A 21,335-nucleotide genomic window follows, 5' to 3' on the forward strand; every position below is an offset into this window, starting at 1 on the left:
ACAGACACCATGTAATATAACAGTGTAACAGCAACAACATGCAATATAACATTGTAACACCAACACCATGTAATATAACAGTGTAACACAGACACCATGTACTGTAACAGTGTAACCGCATAACTTATATTTGTATATGTTCTCTTCATAGGGTGCAATGCAAAGCATACATTTTGCGATTCTAACCCCTGCAAAAATGGGGGCAGCTGCTCAGTGACTTGGGGAACCTTCACCTGTGATTGTCCCTTAGGATTTGGTGGCAAGGACTGCAGCATAGGTGAGTGCACAAGAGACCCCACTCACTGTGCATTTCAGAGAGGGTTGTAAATAATACTCAATTGCCCTAACACAAGTCTGTGTGCAGTACCTCCTTTAAATTATATATATATTTTTTATACTCAGGAACTTTTCCTGTACTGCAGCTGTATACAGATACTCCTTACTTTAAATTCATGCATTGTTACATTGCTAAACTTAGCAGCTGAAGTGTAAGTCAGCCAATAAGGAGAGGAGGACACAAACACCTTGCATTTGTTCCATGTTTCCTCCACCATCACAAATGCTGAAGTACAATCATTTCCATGTCTTTAAATTAGATTACAATACTATTGTGGTCATTCACCTATAAATGGTTTCTGATCTGGCTCCTTTGGGAAACTGGTGGAAGAGTCCATCCTAAAGTAGAGCTATTCCTTCTTTGTGAGTCCTCCTGTTTACCAGCTGTTTGTTTTCTCTCACCCCAGCAATGCACCAGCCTCACCATTTCAATGGGAGTGGTATCCTGTCCTGGGACTTCAAGAATGAAGTGAAAATCTCCATCCCCTGGTTTCTAGGGCTGGCGTTCAGAACACGTATGGCAGATGGGGTGCTGCTTCAGGCACACGCTGGTCAGTACACAACCATTCTATGCCAGGTAAGTATCTCTGCTATCAAAACAGCTCTCAGCATTGTTACCCCTTTGCAAAGCATTGTTCATGTCACATACAGTACTGTACTTTTTACATATCCCTTTATGTTTTACATTTAAGAACATTGGACTGTGATAGCAACAAAGTGAAGCATTGACAATAATATTTTATTTACCTACAAAGATGGTAGTTTATATAGTGATGTACCAGCATTGTTAACCTGGCTTCATGTCATCGTGATAAGGGGTCTAGTTCTGGAATTCCAGGTCTCTATTGCCCATAGAGATATGGGACTATTGCCAACCCGAATGCACTGAGGTTAGAGTTAGTACACACGGACTGGATCATGGTGGCATGGATCCAGGTTGGCAGCACTGCTGTACAAAGAGATTGCTGGCATTTTGAGTCCCTGTACAAATGCAAACAGTGTGAGAAATGAATCTCTGTTCCCAACTCCAGTCCTCAGGAACCCCCAAGAGGTCAGGTTTTCAGGATGACTCGACTTCAACTGAGCCACTGATTGAGCCACCTGTACTCAAGCAGAGATATCCTTAACACCTGATCTGTTGGGGGGTTTCCTGAGGACTGGAGCTGGAAACCACTGGTCTAGAGGGAAATAACGCCACCTTTAGGTTGGACAGGTGTAACGCGACTATAGCTTCTCGGCTTTTTGGCTAAGATTAAGTGTAATATCCCTTCTAGCCGTTTGAACAGGTAATAATGTGTATACTTTGCATGCACTTGATCCTCTGGCCAGGCTGGGAATGCTTTTGAGCCCATGGTCCTACAGGCTCAGGGTCCCAGGTCAATACGCCCGGCGTGGCGCCTGCAACTTTGCAGTGGCACCTTGTTAAATGTCCTTTGTCTTTTCTATAGATTACAATAGCATAACCATAACAGAACGGAGCATTTTAGCACATAACAAGAAACGCTTATTCTTGAAGATAAATACTAACATACAAAAATGGTACAAAAATGGCGGTGACGCCAAATAAGTTATAATATCTTCAAAGATGGTTGAATAATTCTTCTCTATCTGGTATTAACCCTCTGTATGATCTTGGTGGTATATCTTCTCTCCCAATGTTAACCCATCTCTCTCCCTGGTGTAATGATTCTCTTCATCTCTTGGCTAAAAACTGGCAGATATTTATCTGGAGAATATCCCTTAGTCAGCCTTCCTACTGATACGTTTATTACCAGATAATGTAGCTACACGTGTCCTACAGTTTAAAACTTATGTCATATCTGATAAGGACCTGTCTGTCCTCCACTCTTGGAAAATAACCTGTCTGTCGATGGTCACTCAAAAGTTAAAGAGAAGTTCCCTATATGCCGCACAAGAAAACACCTGTACCTGTATTAAAACTTACTATTTATTAATAAACAAATAAAATATATTTTAATTGTTTATTAATAAATAGTAAGTTTTAATACAGGTACAGGTGTTTTCTTGTGCGGCATATAGGGAACTTCTCTTTATCCTTTTGTTCAATATTAACCCCTTCCCTGCCAGCACCACCTCCACACTTTATTGCAGTTTTTGTTCCTACACTACACAGGTTATACCATTTAGTTTTCCCTCCTTTCACAATTGGTATAGTGCAAGGTGCACACCCTATGACCCTTCTGGGCCATTCCATCCCCCTCACTCAAAAGTTACCCACAGGTCAACCCTTGCTCATATAACCCAACACAGCTGCAATCCCATTATAATATTTAGCCGACCCTAATGTAACCGAATCTTCAGAGAATATTAATTTATTAATATTAATTTATTCTATTTATTAGAAGAATTCAAGTATGCGACAGTCTGTATTAGAAAAGAATCGTTGTAAGTCAGAACGATATCATGTGTGGACCTCCTGTTTATACACACCGGATTCAAACCTAATTACAGTACAACAATGTAACTGATCTGGAATTCGTACACACTTCACTTATGGATGCACAAGTTTGGCACCTAAGCACGGAAACACGTGTGGCGCGGACTTTGGCACCTGGGCACTTGTGTCACATACTGCGGCATTATGCAAACGTTTTGGAGCACATACACCTTGAGATCTTAGGGAATAAAATAAAAAGGTGTGATGCGAGTCATGTGATGCGAGTCATGTGATGCGAGTCATGTTAAGCTAACGCGAGGACGTGCTAATTTAACATGGCGGTAAGCCTATTCTAATGAGATGACTAACGTCCGATGTTTGTGCATATAATTAGCTTATGGATTTGCATTAACCTCAGGGAACATAACATCCGAGACTAATTTTGATAACAGTATGTTATGAGTCCTGACTTAACAGAGCTTTCTGCATCTGGCCTTCTATATACGCCAAAGTGGCCATTTGGGTAGTTTTTGGCTGGAAATCACCATTGAAGTCTATGGAGATTTCCATCCGAAAATGTCCTAAAAAGCCACTATGGCATATATAGAAATACCCCCTGAGTGGTAAAGAGTACGGTATCACTGCTTTATAATGCTGTTAGTACTGAATAGGCCAGCAATGCATTACTCTGCTCCATCAGTGAGTTGGTAGACAGCCTTTATATTGCTAATCAGGGTCCTTTACCCCACAACAGCTGGTCTCTGGCCTGATATCATTCTCTGTGAGCCGCGGCTCCAGCCGAACCTCCACCCTCCTCCTGGACCAGATGCTGGTGAATGATGGGAGGTGGCACGACCTTCAGCTGGAGCTGCGGGGTGGGCGTGAGACCCTTTACGTCATCACCATCAAGTTGGACTACGGGTTCTACCAGGTACTCTCTCTGTCTGCACTGTGGAGGGTCTGCAAGTCGTATAGCTTGGTAAGAGGAACCCTCACATCTCGGGTTGGGAGATTAGATTTTTGACCAGCTGCATTTATAATAAACATTTGGCTCTGTGTAATAATGCTGAGCATCTCTACACAGTACACTACCAACCTCACACAGCACCTTCTTGAAGAGTGTATATCTGCCTTCTAACCAATAGTTAGCAAAAGGGGTTGAACAATACCTTGTTACACCTGTAACCAACAGAGATAGAGTCAACGAATAGCCGTTTAATCACTTGCCATTGTAAGGAGAGGCAGACTGTGGGCTGTAAATATTGTGGGATTTGGGCTCAAGAATGTTTTTTAATTGTGATGGTTCCTTCTTTAGGACACGGTGACTGTGGGGAATGAGCTTCATGGCCTGAGGATTAAGCATCTCTATGTTGGCGGACTTATGGGAACACGAGACGTGCAGAATGGTTTAGAAGGCTGCGTACAGGTAAGTAACAGTTCCATGTATTACCTGGGCAGTGGTACTCACAAAAAGGGATCAGGTGCCAGCAACTTGGGATAATCCAAGCCAAATAATGCCATGAACAAAGCCAAAGCAAAGAAACAATGCTAAAAAGGGAGCCAAGACGGACAGTATCCTGGTCAAGATAGGCAAGTATACTACAGAGAAAAAGTCAAGCACCCCAAAAGAGATTCTAGTCATAAGGAGCCTGATGAAGGCGCTTGCATGCACCGAAACGTTGCATGCCAATATGACTTTGTTAAGCCATTAAAATGACGATGACGTGACCTTTTGGCTAATACTGTATCTCTTTTGGTGTCCTTGACTTGTGCTCTTTAGTATACTTACCTGTGCCAGGTCCATGACGTGCTGCTACATGGCTATGTCACTTCGAAGTTACATGATCTCAACTCCGATACATGTCGGTTACCACGTCTGTACCCTTCAAAAAAAAGGGGAAGGGGAAAAAGGAGGAGGCTTAAATGAGCGAGAATCAGCATGTCCCATTCCCAAACCACAAGTCATTTAAAAACGCTCCAGACACAAGAAAAGGTATAAAGAGAAAGTATGTAAGTATTGCAGCATTAGTGAAAGATGTGACTATTTAATCCCTGCCCTTAAGGCTGAGAGTTTTTCCCCCACTACTATTGTTAAATGATGTCAGAGACGCTGGGGAAGAGTGTATGAATCCTGTATGTGTTATGCTTTCCAGGGGCTCCGTCTGGGTGATACAGCAACAGGGATTAACCTACCCAAGCCAAGCAACGCCCTGAATGTGAAGGCTGGCTGCACCATTCCTAACCTGTGTGATCCCAACCCGTGTCAGAGAAACAGCACCTGCGAGGACCACTGGCTGAGCTATTCCTGTGTCTGTCACCCAGGTGTGTGCAGGGCAGCCTGATTCCACCAGCAGGAAGGAGGCTACGGGCTGGACCCCTCTTATGTTAATGTTATATTCCTTATATTACCCCATTATACCGTGCCGCGGAATGCGTTGACGCTTTGCAAATAAACAATAAAGATGTTAATAATGATATATTATATCCTCCCCGCAGTGCGCGACGGACCACTGAGGCACTGAAAGGGTGTGCAGCCTTGAGGATATATATATATATATATATATATATATATATATATATATATATATATATTTAAATATTATTTAAAAAAACCGTTGTCCGGACTTCATATAGTGGCCATCCCATTAATGTGGATTAAGCATTCTGCCTATGTGCATAAACTGCAAAGAAATTTAGAGTAGGGGTGATCAACTCCAGTCGTCAAGCCCCCCTCCCTTCCCCAACAGGTCAGGTGTTCAGATTATCCCTGCTTCAGCACAGGTGGCTCAATCAGTCCCTGCTTCAGCACAGGGAGCTCAATCAGAGGCTCAGTCTTTGACTGAGCCCATGATTGAGCCCCCTGTGCTGAAGCTGCTGAAGATGGGATATCCTAAAAACCTGACCTGTTGGGAGGAGAGAAGGGGTGGGGGTGTGGGGGAGGGGTTGGGGACTGGAGTTGAGCACCCCTGCTCTAGAATACAGGGAAATGATAGCAGGCACCCCAGGTCTTCTCGGAGAGAGCCAAAACGTTGACCTTTTGGCGATAAACCTGTTCAATGTTTTTCACAAGACCCGGAGTGCCTGCTCTTATTGCCATATATACATATAGATATCAAATAAGCCGGGTATACACTCATTATATATCCAAGTGAAATATCTACAATGTTTCTGGTCACCGTGAGCTGATCAGCTGGGACAGTGCCGCTCGGATTACTCAGCTGGAAGGAGGGTTCTGTTCGCTCTCCCGCAGGGTTCTATGGGGAGAGATGCGTTGACGTGTGCCAGCTGAACCCTTGTGAGAACAAAGGAATATGCCGACATCAGCTGAGCTCGGTCCCGGGTTATACCTGCGAGTGTGGCGGGCATCATTACGGGCAGTACTGTGAGCACAGGTGAGTGCCATTAGGATGGGAATTGGGGATAAAAGGAGCACCCACTTATATTGGGGATAAAAATGCTGAACCTGTCTCCTTGATGTGCAATTGCTGCATTTATTTTTGGGAAGGCCGCTCGGTCAAAAAGCACTCAGCATTTCACGAGGGTCACTTTAAAGATGGCATCAAGCAAATTAGTTGATCAGCGGGAGTATTGGGTGTTGGTTTATTTACAGCACATAAAAAATATCACGTGTGAGCACATTCACATGTCTCAGACAGGTCTGTAACCCTGCCTTTCCCCATTATCTCTTATCTTATCTCTTATCTTCCACTGCAGCTAGGGATTCTGGGTAATGACATGCAAATGAGCACACAGTGTCATCTTTTGCTTGTTATCCATTTTAACATGGGCCCCTATAAGCTTATGTCTGCCCCATTACACAGCTTTTCAGCACAGCCTAGAGCAGTCATTTTCAACCAGGGTTCCGCGAGCACCCCTCAGGGGTTCCGCAGCTGCCAGGGTGGGGGAGCTGGGACAACTCTCCCAGCTGATCTGGGCTCGGCGGACCCCCATGTAGCAGTGACCCGGCAACTTCCAAGCTCAGCAGCAGTAGCCGCCGAGTTAAAGAAGTGCATAGCCAGTAACCCTTCTCACAGACAGCTGTTTCAACCTTTTAGGTCTCTTCAGTGTGAGGCTGGTTATACTGGCTCTGCAATGTGAAGCTGGAATAGGTTTCTGCCACAAATGTATTAGTCTTATTTAAAGAGGACTTAGATGTCACTTTGAACCTTTTCAGTGCATTACGGATCTCCATTCATATGCAGAGTAATTCATTAAAGACGGTATATTATTGCAGGCTTATTTTTAGTTCTGGTTCATCTTACAATTTAACGTCAGGTTTTTTTGTGCGTGTGCAAAAGTCAGTAAACCAGTTGGATCTGTCCGTTTGGCAGTTTCCTGGTTGGAAAAGACAACATCCTGCTTTATTTTATCAAAATTCCAGCTACTGTAGCTTGAGAGTTACAGTTAGGACGCTCAGTCTTTCAACCTCAATATTTATGGGTAACTTGTTTTTTTACATTCTGCAATGGTCTGCAGCTTGCAAATCGGCCAATTCTTTTATTGGCTGCTGAATAAGTCGCTCCTATTATCTCTCACTAGACACCTGGATTTTTTAGGTCATTACTTAGCGTTAGAATACGCTGCTGTTAACTTGTGGGTGTTAATGTTTCCCTTAGGATGGATCAGCAGTGCCCCAAGGGGTGGTGGGGAAGTCCAACCTGCGGGCCATGTCACTGTGATGTAAGCAAAGGTTTCGACCCAGACTGTAACAAGACACATGGGCAGTGCCAGTGCAAGGTAAGAGCGGTCCTCCTTCCGCTGAAACGCACGCACGAAGACCAGAACACCGCCGTCTTGATTGCATAACCGATACCGCGTTGATAACGCGTGGCTCCCACTCTCGAACGATACAAATTAGTGTTTCCGGTCCTCCTCGCGACCGTCCTTTATCATGAAACATTTTACTGTATGTGAGCATTTTGGACTATAATTCTTCCTCCGTCTCAAGCTCTTTCTAACGGGCTTATCTTCTTCACTGAACACCTCCTTGTATCTATGCACTTGGTGAGGCCATCCCGCCATCACCAATTCCAAAGAATATTAATTAGATTATCAAATAATTCTTAAATGTAATAATCTATCGTGACAGATCTATCAGTGCTCAACTTTTCATAAAAATGTAGTGATTTTTCTGCAAGATATGATGTAAAATAAAAGGAGCCACATTTTTTTTGCACGGTGTATAACTGCATTTGTATAGTAAGATGTTTGCTGTCAAAACAAACAGACCAGAGAAACCAAAATACAATCCGAGCATGACAGTGGCTGCATTTTTAGATTTGTTGGTTCGCAAATGTTTATATTTCTCTAAAAAGCTAAGATTTGTTGTAAATTGAGATGCTGGATTAGTAGAAAGTTATTCATAGATATATTAGTGCGTGTAGCATTTTTTAAAATCATATGTCTCTTCTTCATGTGAACTGTCAACATTGCATTGAAAACCAACAATGACTAGTCTTGATCTGCTTCCCTTCTACCTCTTGATTGCAGGAGTATCATTACCGGCCCGAAGGAAGTGACACGTGCTTGTCCTGTGACTGCTATCCCATTGGCTCCTCGTCCAGGTCATGTGATCAGGACACTGGCCAATGCTATTGCAGGCCTGGAGTGATCGGGCGCCAATGCAATAGCTGTGACAATCCGTTTGCAGAGGTGTCTCCAAGTGGCTGTGAAGGTGAGATTTAGAGCTCAGAGGAACCAAGTAGCTACAATGTAGTGGCTTTCATCCTGTATTTGAAACCCTGGGGTACAGGAGAAGGTTGCCAGGAGACAAATTCGGTTATTGCAGAGATTTAACTCTTCAGAATTGTATTTTATGTTGGTACCTTTAAAGCAGCAGTCCAAGCTGATGTTTAAAAAATAAATAAAAAAATCCTCTTTAATATGTGCATCAATACAATCCACACAATGATATGGAATTAGCTAAGTGGCCGATCGATCGGCAAAGATTCGGCTCAGGGGTTCACTAAATGGCTGTCAGTGCAGCAGATGAGGACCAAAGATGCAAAGTTATGTGGGGAAGATCATGTGACCAGGCAGTCACTAGATATAATTGATGCACTGCTAGAGAGAGGGCGGGGCTCAAAAAGGGGTGTGCCAGAGGCTGTATCAGAAGAGGAAGGGGATGTGACATTGTAAATGGTTGCTATAGAAAAAAAAATGCTTGTTACATTATAATACATTAAAAATGTCATTCTCAGTGGTTTAAAATGCTACAAGTATTTTCTCATAGTACAGAACTGTAAGATATTGCTTGGATTGCAGCTTTAAAGTGTAATCATTAGAAAAGGTTATTCATTGTTAGACTGTAACTTTCTAAATTATACATAACATGGAAAACTGTTAGTTTATGTAACAAACATAGGCCCATATTTATTAAGCAGCGCTATTCCATAAGAAACATTCTCCGGCCCTGGAATACACTGTGTAGTTCATGCCAGTAAACGGACTGCAAGGTGCGAAGGTGTCTCAGTAAATATGGGTCATAATCCCAAAATACAGAATTTATCTTGCAATATTCCAACTTTACAGTGTCAGGGGTCAGGTGGCGCTCTCTCCGTATCATGTGACCGCTCCAGGCGTGATCACATGATGCGGCCGGGCCCCGGAATGCCGGAAATCGTGTGGAGGGGGCGCCACTACCGTTTAGATCGATCTGGCTGCTCTATTGGAGTGGTCAGTCCGAACTTCCCATACAAAACGAGTTTAGTACCCGTGACAAACAAGGTACGTCATGAGGACACTGACTAAGTACAGTAAAGATGCATAAATACAAAGGATAAGTTAGTTGGGGTTCCATGAAGTCACAATACATTTGAAAGGAGCAATGCAAGCGGGCGACTTTTTTTAAACATAGATTTGAAGCAGGGGTCTCCAGAGCTGAACCCCTCTTATTTCAGCAAGGGACCCCTTCCTTCCAGAGATACTTACCTCTGAAGGGGGTGCCAGTATCTCTCTGTTTTTTTACGCTCCCACGTCATCTTGGCCAATAGGAAGCTGCACAGGATGACATCACAGCCTCCTACTGGCCCGCAGGGCGAGGGAGTTTTGAAAAGCAGCCATTACGTGAACCCCAGCTAGTGAGCTGGAGCAGCTACTGGCACTCCCTATGGAGGTATGTATCTCCGGAAGCAGGAGATCCTCAGAGCTGATATTAATGGGGTTCAGACCCCTTGATTCAATCCTCTGTTTAAAAAAAATAATCACCCGCTTAGCTTGCCTCTTTAAGAGAATGAAAAGCGCAGATTTAGCTGGATTATGTGTTATCCTCTCACTGGGATCCCTCTCTCTTGCAGTGATCTATGATGGGTGTCCGAAAACCTTAACAGCTGGTGTGTGGTGGCCAAGAACCAAGTTTGGCCTTCCTGCTGCTGTGCCGTGTCCCAAAGGCTCGTTAGGTGAGTGAGAAAAGTTACATTGAGGGCTGGAAGAAGAAGAGTTACATGGAAGCATAGGCCATTGCGTACGGGGTTTATTTCACTCCTCCTGCGAATACATCCAGATACTTATCGGGTAATCAGCAAATATTGTGACCATGCCTGCCAGATTCACGTCTTGAAACCGCGAAACGTTGCGGAGATCTGCCTGTTACGCTTTCTTTCTGCCTGTCACATTTCCGTCGTGAAGTTGGAGAGAAGCTAGTCGGCTTTTCAATGTGTAAGAAGCCAGTTAAAGTACTATCCTTTCAGTGGTAGTGGCACTGCCTCTGAAGAGGGAGAATTTGGGTCTCATCCATGTGTCAGCTCTCCTTGGGGCTGTGCCCCAGACACCTGAAAAGATTGTAAGCTCTGCCCAGCAGGGGACAGGGACAATATTCTGTATACAGCACCGTGTACACTATCAGAAAATTAGTATTGCTGTTATTACTGAAGTCTGCGGAAACACGGATAATAAAAACGGGTTTTACTTGGTGAGTTTCACTAGGGGTGGAAAAAATACGGTCCTTCTGTCCTTAATATTTCTTCTCGTTTTCTATGAACTGCCTCAAAACCCCAGTTCTGATCACTGCAGCTTTTCAAGGGGCAATCCCTCTTAAGGCCAATGGGAACTAAGCCCAGAGACATGAGTAAGGGGTGACTCATCTGAGCCATTAATACCTTTTTTACCCAAATGTGACACATATAAGTATGTTTAATTTATTTTGTAACGTGAGACTTGGAAGACGTTTGGTTTCCTCTGGCATCTCCCGTTTGTGGGATGTCACTTTGTGATGATGTCACTGTGGGATCAGCAAGGGCTCTACAGCCAGAGTCCCCCCCCTTATCTTTTTTGGTTCTCTGATAAGTGCAGGGTGGGATAACGGGAAAGAAATCACCTGATTGACAAACACTTCCCTGTTTAGAGGCACCTAAGAAATGCAACCAACTATGTGGAATGGGATTTTTTACATTGCTGTAGTAATTTTTCCTCATTTAATTACCCCCCTACCAAAGATATTCAACCAATCTTACTATGAAAACATATTTTAACCAGCAAATGCGCTGCTCAGTGGCACTACGCCCACCACTCATTTTTGGGTATCAAACCGCCTTCTAATCTTCATTCTTAACAATATTGTCTTTCCTCTTTTCTACCCCCTGCCTTTTCTCCCCCTCCCCTTGCCCAGGTCTGAGAGGTTCAGGTAAGTGCCCCCAGCACTGTCTAGCTGCCTCCACCTCTGTGTGCTTTATGGTCTAAGTCGTATCCCTTTGGATTGAACCCTATCCCTGCCTCAAACTCCCGCAGCTAATGTCTCCACTGCTCCTTTGCATCGCAGGCTGCTCCAGCAGGAAAGGGGTTAAGAGCTTTATGATTACATCCTACTAACATCTGCACTTTGATCAGCTTATGTTGCCGTCCTGTTATTTCGTGGCAAGACACGGCAAGCGTAATAATGTGGGCTGCGAATGTTGCTTCACCCGGCCACTCATCTGCTCTCCATGCTGTTTCCTAAGTGCACCTTTGCAGTAGAAGACCGTTACTGCCTTCCTGAGGTCCCTCATTGTGTGCTTTATATTTCCAGGGGCTGCAGTCCGACACTGCGATGATGGGATGGGCTGGCTGGAGCCAGGGCTGTTTAACTGCACGTCACCTGTGTTCATTGAACTTTCTGCTTTGGTAAGATTGTAATAACTTTATTTCATATAGCGTTTCTCTCCCGATGGGACTCGAGGCGCGTCACAATTACAGTATAGCGCGCGGTATGCAGCGCACAGGATTGTTACACACACACCGCCCCTGCCCATAGAGTTTATAATCTTTTTTTCGCGCCTGAGGCACAGGGAGATAAAGTGACCTGCCCAAGGTCACAAGGAGCGGATACAAGGAATTGAACCATGTTCCCCTGCTCCAAACTCAGTGTCATTGTTTACTGGCAGTTTCTTTACTCACCGAACCGCTCCTTCACAACACAATGCACCACAACTGTAAATACAAATGTAGGATACGTATCTGCCATCTAAATTTAGCTTGGGTTGAACTTGATGGACGTACGTCTTATTTCAACCTCACCTACGATGTAACGATGTAACGATGTAACGATGTAACGATGTAACGATGTAACGATGTAACGATGTAACGATGTAACGATGTAACGATGCAATGCAACACATTACTGGGATATTACTTTGTCTCTTATTTAACATTGATAAAATGCCCTTGCAGCAGATCCAAATCCAATATGAGACTAGATTCATTTTGGTTTATATTTTTACACATGGATTTTTTACGGAACATCATTTCCTAGTGGTATGTGTGTCCGGAGGAAGCGAGGTCTGAGAAGTAATTATTATTATCTTTCTGGATAAAGGAAGGATGTGTGGATTTGTTGTACGTTGTAATACCACCGTATGTATGATGGAGATAATTATGAGGTTTCATTCAGTCAAAGACTGGGCCACTGATTGAGCCACTTGTGCTGAAGCAGAGATATCCTGAAAACCTGACCTGTTGGTGCCCCTTGAGGACTGGAGTTGGCCACCCCTTGTCTATAAAGAACTTTCTTGCTGGACCATTTCTCAGCAGAACAACATACAACAGATTAGCATTTCTCCAGGACCTCCACAACTGTTTGACTGAAAAAAACATAGAGACGTTCTGTGTTATTGAGAATATTGTAATGTTCCTATTGGAAGCTGTTTATCTTGGACACACTGTAACACTGTATTCACCCCCCCATTCATCCTTCCCCCCCCATTCACCCCCCCCCCCACATTTATCCCCCCCCCCCACATTTATCCCCCCCCATCCCAAAGCTGGACAGCTTAGAGAGAAATGAGACCGAGCTGAACACCATCGAGGCCAAGAAGCTGGCCTTGCGTCTGCGCTCAGTGACGGATCAGATGGACCAGTACTTTGGCAACGACGTTCACATCACCTACCGGCTGCTGTCTCATCTGATACAGTTTGAGAACAAGCAAGAAGGCTTTGGGTTGACGGCCACCCAGGACGCCCAATTCACAGAGGTAAGCACAGGATTCTACCGCCCCCTGAGCCGTGGCCCCCAATCCTCCTGCAGGTAGACCTTCCATTTGGTTCCCAGGCCGTCTGCGTCTTCTCTCCCTCTTGTGATCCTGTTTGGACGAATGTATTTTCTTTGCGATTGTTCATTCACCAAAGTGGAATTTTATATATAATATACTGACATATAATATAGTACAATAACATATACTATAACATTATATCATATAGTGTAATATAACGTTACTAGCTGTTCCCGGCGTAACATACGCTGATCTAGGAGATATGAAAGGTTATTAATTAAACATTACTCTTTGTTTTCACCCCTCCCTGTAATTTCTTATCCCCTCTTCCCCCACCTTACTCTCTCCTCCGTCTGTCCTATTGGTTATTATTGTCAGTTGAAGGACACCATGCAAAATCACGTCAGACCTCGCCCGGTTCTTTGTGTTTGGCCTTTTCCCCTTTCTGTTCTTGCTTTCCTAAGAAGATAAAAGTGGAAGGACGTTAAATATATAGACATGGGGTTCTCAACTCCAGTCCTCAAGACCCCCCCCCGCCCCCCCCCCCCCCCAACAGGTCAGGTTTTCAGGATATCCCTGCTTCAGCACAGATGGCTCAATTGATTGAGCCACCTGTGCTGAAGCAGGGATAACCTTAAAACCTTACCTGTTGGGGAGGGTGTTGAGGACTAGGGTTGAGAACCCCTGATATAGACATATCTGGTTTCATGCAACCCAGTGATCTATGTGTAAAGGTAAAATAACTGCAGAATGAGGGTCTTTGGAGCGTTACAGTGTAGCACTAAAGGGATTGAGTCCATTGTTATGAGAAACTAATGGCACCGGATCCCTCCCTACTGTACCCTAACACTCGCTTCCTCCACAGAACCTGCTGAGGTCAGGGAGCTCTGTCCTGACTCTGGGCAACAGGGAACACTGGGAGACGCTGTCGCAGAATGAACGGGGCAGTGCAGGGCTGATGGAGCAGCTTCGGGAATACACCAGCGCTCTGGCCAGGAACATGAAACTCACATACCTGAACCCTGTCGGTTTGGTGACCCCGAACATCAGTGAGTAAACAGCAGGGGTGAGGCTGACCACCGCACTAATGACACTCCCACAGCTGCTATGTATCTATGTACGGATACAGTTACTAGGCTTCATTAAGATGCACCTAGCTTAGGTGTTCCGTCCCAATAAGTCACTGGTAAAATAACTACAAAAAAGCAGTGGTTCTTCAGGACACCAGCATCCTTTCGTTTACGGGTCCAAATCTTTTGTATTCTATTTTTCAGGTTGTTGCTATGTGCATGGTTTAGGATCGGAGAAGCCCTTCTTGTAGACTTGTACAGAGAAGCGGTGCTGAGGCCGACCTCTGCTCCCTGCACTTTGGTTCCTGATACAAGGAGGCAGGCTGTGCTCTGATACTAAACTAAGGAGGTTACAACGTGGGGTGACAGAGGTCCCGATGCAGCAGGCTGCGAATCAGCTTCCCAGTGCTGGGGATGAGTTCAGCTCCATTCAAACGAATAAGAGCTGCAAACTTCTCAAGCATGGGGAACACGGCTTTCAAGCATATTGAGCATGAGTCCACTGAGCTGAGGTCCTGGTATAAAGCACACGTGGCTCTAAAACCGAAGGAAACTATGTATCAAGCTTCAACAATGACCAATCAATGCACTTTAATCAGCAATCACAGCAGCTGTTTTTTTTTTTTTTAATTAATTTTTTATAGTATTTGGGTCCCTCAGAGGGGTCCCTCAGAGTTGAGCCACATTGCTATTAGCTCTGTGGCCCCCCAGTGCTACTCACCCTTCTAGGCCACTCACACCGTTATACCATTGCTCAAAAACAGCAAGCTTGACCCTACTTGTCCTTCTAACTATCGACCTGTCTCCCTCCTGCCTTTTGCCTCCAAACTCCTTGAACGTCTTGTATTCTCTCGATTGCTACACTTTCTCAACACCTATTCTCTTCTAGACCCTCTACAATCTGGTTTCCGCACTGCTCACTCTACTGAAACAGCCCTCACTAAAATAACCGACGACCTCCATGCTGCCAAAGACAGAGGTCATTACACTCTGCTCATATTACTCGACCTCTCTGCAGCATTTGACACCGTGGACCACCCTCTTCTCCTTCACATTCTCCATACTCTTGGTATTCGGAACAAAGCTCTATCCTGGATCTCCTCTTACCTCTCCCATCGTACTTTCAGTGTCTCTTTTGCTAACACCTCCTCCTCTATCGATCTCTCTGTAGCGGTACTCCAGGGCTCTGTCCTGGGACCCCTTCTCTTTTCTCTGTACTCTGTACACACTCTCTCTAGGCGACCTAATCACATATTTTGGGTTTAAATATCACCTCTATGCTGACGACACACAAATTTACCTTTCAACCCCTGACCTTACACCTGCTATATGGACCAAAGTTTCTGAATGTCTCTCTGGAATATCATCCTGGATGGCCATCCGCCGACTGAAACTTAACATGGCTAAAACAGAGCTCCTTATACCTCCTCCTAAACCTGGCCCTACTAACTCCTTCCACATCCTTCCACATCACTGTTGGAAATACGATCATTTACCCAGTAGCCCAAGCACGCTGCCTAGGGGTCACACTCGACTCCTCTCTCACATTCTCCTCTCACATTCAAAACGTTTCTAAAACTTGTCGCTTTTTCCTCCGCAATATCACAAAGATACGCCCTTTCCTCTGTTACTCGACTGCTAAAACTCTGACTCAGCCCCTCATTCTCTCCCGTCTCGATTACTGCAACCTCCTGCTGTTCGGCCTCCCTGCCTCTCACCTGTCTCCCCTACAATCTATCCTAAACACTGCTGCCAGAATCACTCTACTCTTTCCTAAATCTGTCTCTGCGTCTCCCAGCCTGAAATCCCTCTCCTGGCTTCCAATCAAATCCCGCATCTCACACTCAATTCTCCTCCTCACTTTTAAAGCTTTACACTCTTCTGCCCCTCCTTACATCTCTGCCCTAATTTCTCGCTATGCACCATCCTGACTCTTGCGTTCTTCTCAAGGATGTCTTTTTTCTACCCCCTTTGTATCTAAAGCCCTCTCCCGCCTTAAACCTTTCTCACTTTCTGCCCCACACCTCTGGAATGCACTTCCTCTCAATACCCGACTAGCACCCTCTCTATCCACCTTTAAGACCCACCTTAAGACACATCTGCTTAAAGAAGCATATGAATAGCACTGTGGATCAGCCTGGACACATGATACATAAAGCTTGGCCACCTGCAGACGCACTAACTAGAATTCCCTCCTACTGTCTCTATACGTTCCCCTACCTACCAATTAGATTGTAAGCTCCTCGGAGCAGGGACTCCTCTTCCTTAATGTTACTCTTACAGTGTGTCTGAAGCACTTATTCCCATGACCTGTTATTTATATTATTTGTTATTTATATGATTACAACATGTATTACTACTGTGAAGCGCTATGTATATTTATGGCGCTATATAAATAAAGACATACAATACAATACAATTCAGGGTGAGGTAATATGGAGCAATAAAAGCAGTCAGGGGCAACATACTGTATTACAGTGTTATATATATATATATATATAGTAATAATACTTCATTCTATATTTATTCTGTTATTGTGAGTAAGAAAAAAAAAATCTGAACTGGGACATCAGAGTTAAAAGTAGTACGAAATGTCATCAACAAGCCTCTTAAATCAGACACGGACTCGGAGGAAAACACCCTACAAGGTGGCACCTCTTTAAGGCTGGGCCTATAGTGCCGTCAAAGGCGACGGTGACACGACGGGTGATGCCACCGGCGAAAGTTATGTTTCGCCGGGCGGCGGCGGCGCGGAATTCCGGCACTGATTTGTTCAAGGGCTGTCACGTGACGCGGCGGCCCTTGAAAAATGAAATTTTGCCGGCTTCAGGTTTTCGCTCCGTCGCTTGTTGCCGTCGCCGGTACTGTAAGCGGGGCCTAAGGCTTGATGCCCAAAGCCTCATATCTTAAGAACCCCGGTGACTCTGGGAGTGCAAATGTCAGCATTACAAGCAGCAAAGTAGCTACAATTACGTGTCCAAATCTGCTGAATAAGGAAATCCATCTGTAAGCTATAAGTCAACCGGAAAGCCTGTTTGATGGTCTGTAACGGGGGCGTTCAAGACTGGGGCAGGTGTAGGCTGAGATACTTTGGTTTAATAATTGGCTGATCTGCTCATTTATCATAGCAGCAACTCACGGAAATCTGGGTGCAAAGTGATTCCTGACTTAGGCTCTGCGTCCTTCTTCTCTCCTCATAGTGCTTAATATTGACCGGGTGGAGAATCACATCCCAGCCAGAAGACACTTCCCTCGATACCACAGTAATATGTTTCGGGGTCAGGCTACCTGGGACCCCCACACTCACGTGGTGCTGCCTGCATCCGTTCTCACTCCCCCTAAAGTGGAAGGTAATGTAGCACATCGTCATGCAGCATCTTATTGGAACACAGATTAACATGTGATTGGGTGTAGACCCTCAAGCACTCTCACTCACTTGTGCTGCTCTCTCAAAGACCCCTTATTGTATATGCTGTTGCTGTGACACAGGGGGGCTCAACTCCAGTCCTCAAGCCCCCTCAGCAGGTCATGTTTGCAGGATATCCCTACGTCAGCACAGGTGGCTCAATTAGTCCCTGCTTCAGCACAGGCGCCTCAATCATTCCCTGCTTCAGCACGGGTGGCTCTATCAGAGGCTCAGTCTTCAACTGAGTCACTGATTGAGCCACCAGTGCTGAAGCTGGGATATCCTGAAAGCCTTAGCTGTTGGGGGGCTTGAGGACTGGATTTGAGCACCCCCTACTGTAACAGGCACCTCTCCAAGACTGGTCAGCCTCTGAGCTCCACTCAAGCACAGCATTTACAAAGCATCCTCATTCTCTGTCACATGTAAGGTCTGAATCTTTTCTCAGCACCCCCTACTGCGATGCCAACACCTACCCCTCCTGAGATCAACGCCACAGTGGGGATACCAGTGCCTAAGAGAATAATACCAGAGCCAGAGCCTGCAGCTACCATCATCATCCTCATTATTTACCGGACCTTAGGGGACCTGCTCCCCGCGCGCTACAACACAGAGAGACGTAGCGTCAGGTGAGAAAACGGCGCACTGGAATCTGGCATGGGTTATGCGCGGTAGATGCGTTGGACTAAGCTGCGGTAGACTCATACTACCATCTCCCTGTCACCTTTCCTCTCGGTACATCAGTCACTCAAAAGTATATTGTAAACCAGTCTGATTCATTTTTTTTTAAAAGCTAGTGATACCCGCATTCCTTTTGTACCAGATACGTGCTTGTGTTAATTCATTTTTTACAGTTCTCTGTTTCTGTATTTGACTATAAACTGGAATGCAATGTAGATAATTTTTAGTTTGTTTAGTATTTTATTTAGTATTTCTGTGTATCTTGAGTACTAAATATTTGTGATAGCGATTCATTGTGCCTGGAAATGTTTTACCATCTATTACACTGTCAGACTGTCACTACTGTGTAAGTATAACATTAATATTATTAGCATTATTAATGTTATTTGTGCTTGAAAATAAAAGGATAATTTAGCAGAGACTGTACCATTTGTAATTGTAACGTTTGTTTTCAGGCTCCCGAAGAATCCGGTGATGAATTCCCCCATCGTTAGTGTGTCTGTGTTCAGGAATCAGTCCTTTCTTCCCGGTGCTCTGGAGGCGCCTCTGATGTTAGAATTCCGTCTGCTGGAGACAGTGAATCGGAGCAAACCCCTCTGTGTTCAGTGGAATCAGTCCAGCCAGTACGTCAACTTCGGGGCTTTGCAAAGCGACTCTCCCTTATCTTAAACCAGATTTAACTTTTTATCTTCCAACAATTTCCTGATCTTATAAAAGTACAATCTCAATAAGAAACATTTTTTTGAGATGAATACATGAAATCAAAACTATAACATCTATTTATTTTTTATTTCCATTAAAGATAATCATGTATCTACCATTATTGCAATTTGCTTCACTGTTGAGTAGATATATTTCAGTTTGTGTTTCCCATGAGTTCGGATTTGTATTACTTCTGCTGAAAACCAGTAAACCAGGTTATTATTATCCCTGATTTAAAACAGTCAACTGCAATATTACTTGTAACCTGTAAGCATAATGTATCTGCAAACCCAGTTACATCCTCAGGGATATCACTTCTACACATTTACTGGTTTGCACAGGGCACTGGCTAACATGGAACTACCCTCAATTACACTAGGATGCCTGAGACGTAATACTGTTTGTATGGCTAACTCTTGATACCCAAATGGGATACACCTTGTGAAGCCTTCTTTTACTAATGCATCCTCCATGTATCTCGTTGCATTTTCAGTGTAGATCCCTCAGGGAGTTGGACAGCCAGGGACTGTGACCTGGTCTACAGGAATGCTACACATGTGCGTTGTCAGTGCTCCCAATTTGGTACATTTGGGGTGCTGATGGACAGCTCCCATCGAGAGGTAAACGCACAATGAACTATGGCTTCTAAATCAGGAAGAAGGCTTTGTTTTGTATTCCTGTTGGGAGAGGTGGCAATTTAAGCTGAAAGAGAAAACAAACCAAAAAAAAAACGGGTTAAGAGAAAACAAACAACAAAGATAAATGTCGCACACCAACAGTGAAAAAACATATAGTGGATACTTATACCGATGCTTTCTTCTCGGTAGGGAAGGCCCGCTGCGTTCCATGTACAGAACTCAGGACAAAAGAAGAGTAGGGGCTCCATGGATTTTGGAAACTCAAATATTTATTGAAGCCAAAAATGTTCCAAAGTTTCGGCCATCTAGGCATCCTTTGTCCAGGAATGGCATTATTTGACAAAGTCTGCCTAGATGGCCGAAACGTTGGAACATTTTTTACTTTAATAAATATTTCAATTTGCTAAATCTGTGGAGTCTCTACTCTTATTTTGTCCCATAAGAGAAAACAAGAACATTTTGCCATTAGTGATGCTGTACCTTTTAATTTAACCAACATGAGAGCTGTAGCTTGTATATGGGGTTAGGAAATATGAAACATCTTTGTATTCATCACATCAATGTGAGATCTTGAAAGCTCACGTACAAGGCACATCTGTGCAAAACCCTTACATTGGTCTTTTAATTGGATTCAATTGTTGCAGCATAATCTAAAAATTAACCATAGCATGATAATGATACGTTACGTGTAAAGACCTCTCACACGTTGCATCTCTTGGTTTGGACACACAGCAGTTGGAGGGAGACCTGGAGACCCTGGCCATCGTTTCTTACTCATCTCTGTCCATTTCACTGATGTCCCTCCTGGTGACCTTCGCCATCTTGACATTTCTGAAAGGGCTCAAGTCCAACACCCGAGGGATCCACTCGAACATCGCTGTGGCACTCTTCTTTTCAGAGCTTGTATTTTTGTTGGGCATCAACCGCACAGAGAATGAGGTAAGAGCCAGTCTCCTCTCACTTATGTTACTCAGCCTGTGTCTCCCTATTACAGAATGTATAGCTTATCCAAAGGTAGGAATATCATAAAGGACAACTAGATTATCTGTGGCTGGAAGTCTCCTGTAGCATGACTGCTCTGGTCTTGCTTCTAGGACCTCCTAGGTCCATCAAATATGTAGGCCCATATGTATTACGTGCGACTATTCCCATAAGTCACTTTCCAACACCAGAAGACACCATGCAGTCCATTCAAGTGAATGGGACGTAAGGTTTCTTGGAAGGTGTCCTATGAGATAGCACAGTATAGTAAATATGGGCCTTAATCCCAGAATGTTTGGGACATTACAATGGCCACTGCTAGTGAGTGCAACACTGTTATAGCTCACTGATGGAATATATAAACATTGCTATTACTTCTTGTTGAAGCAATGCGTTCCTGGCTTTTCAGGGATGAGGGAGATGCAATACCTTTTTTTTAAGAACATGTATATTTTGCAAAGAGGTGGTTTAACATGAGATTTCTTGGATTTATGAATAAGGGACTGTTATGCTACCAAAGCTGATATGTTACGGTCAAGTTTAAGGTATGTTGGTCAAATAAAATCTGTTCAAGGCTGTAAAGAATCCATCCCTCTCCGTCATTAACAAGTCTGCTACAATTCAATGCTACTTTATTCTTTTCAACCGAGTGTTTGATTCTCCTCT

General features: G+C 44.2%; 1 protein-coding gene across 4 annotated transcripts in view; it reads left to right on the forward strand.

The window, feature by feature from the left end:
* Positions 1 to 21,335, forward strand: part of CELSR3 (cadherin EGF LAG seven-pass G-type receptor 3) — an 88,519-nt gene that overhangs the window by 53,653 nt on the left and 13,531 nt on the right. For 3 of the 4 annotated variants that reach the window (XR_012788603.1, XM_075574525.1, XM_075574527.1), the window contains exons 8-25: positions 152 to 277; positions 744 to 913; positions 3,489 to 3,665; positions 4,050 to 4,160; positions 4,888 to 5,056; positions 5,985 to 6,126; positions 7,351 to 7,471; positions 8,225 to 8,408; positions 10,030 to 10,131; positions 11,340 to 11,354; positions 11,736 to 11,830; positions 12,967 to 13,176; positions 14,060 to 14,243; positions 17,465 to 17,614; positions 18,116 to 18,296; positions 18,804 to 18,971; positions 19,544 to 19,670; positions 20,421 to 20,627. Coding sequence is in view for 3 of the 4 variants with exons in the window: in XM_075574525.1 (XP_075430640.1) it covers positions 152 to 277; positions 744 to 913; positions 3,489 to 3,665; positions 4,050 to 4,160; positions 4,888 to 5,056; positions 5,985 to 6,126; positions 7,351 to 7,471; positions 8,225 to 8,408; positions 10,030 to 10,131; positions 11,340 to 11,354; positions 11,736 to 11,830; positions 12,967 to 13,176; positions 14,060 to 14,243; positions 17,465 to 17,614; positions 18,116 to 18,296; positions 18,804 to 18,971; positions 19,544 to 19,670; positions 20,421 to 20,627 (2,639 nt within the window). In the remaining variant the exon portion in view is untranslated. The remainder of the gene's footprint in view (positions 1 to 151; positions 278 to 743; positions 914 to 3,488; positions 3,666 to 4,049; positions 4,161 to 4,887; positions 5,057 to 5,984; positions 6,127 to 7,350; positions 7,472 to 8,224; positions 8,409 to 10,029; positions 10,132 to 11,339; positions 11,355 to 11,735; positions 11,831 to 12,966; positions 13,177 to 14,059; positions 14,244 to 17,464; positions 17,615 to 18,115; positions 18,297 to 18,803; positions 18,972 to 19,543; positions 19,671 to 20,420; positions 20,628 to 21,335) is intronic. The other variant, XM_075574526.1, reaches the window with a different exon arrangement.

The sequence above is a fragment of the Ascaphus truei genome, chromosome 17 (genome assembly GCF_040206685.1).
Source record: "Ascaphus truei isolate aAscTru1 chromosome 17, aAscTru1.hap1, whole genome shotgun sequence".
NCBI lineage: Eukaryota > Metazoa > Chordata > Amphibia > Anura > Ascaphidae > Ascaphus > Ascaphus truei.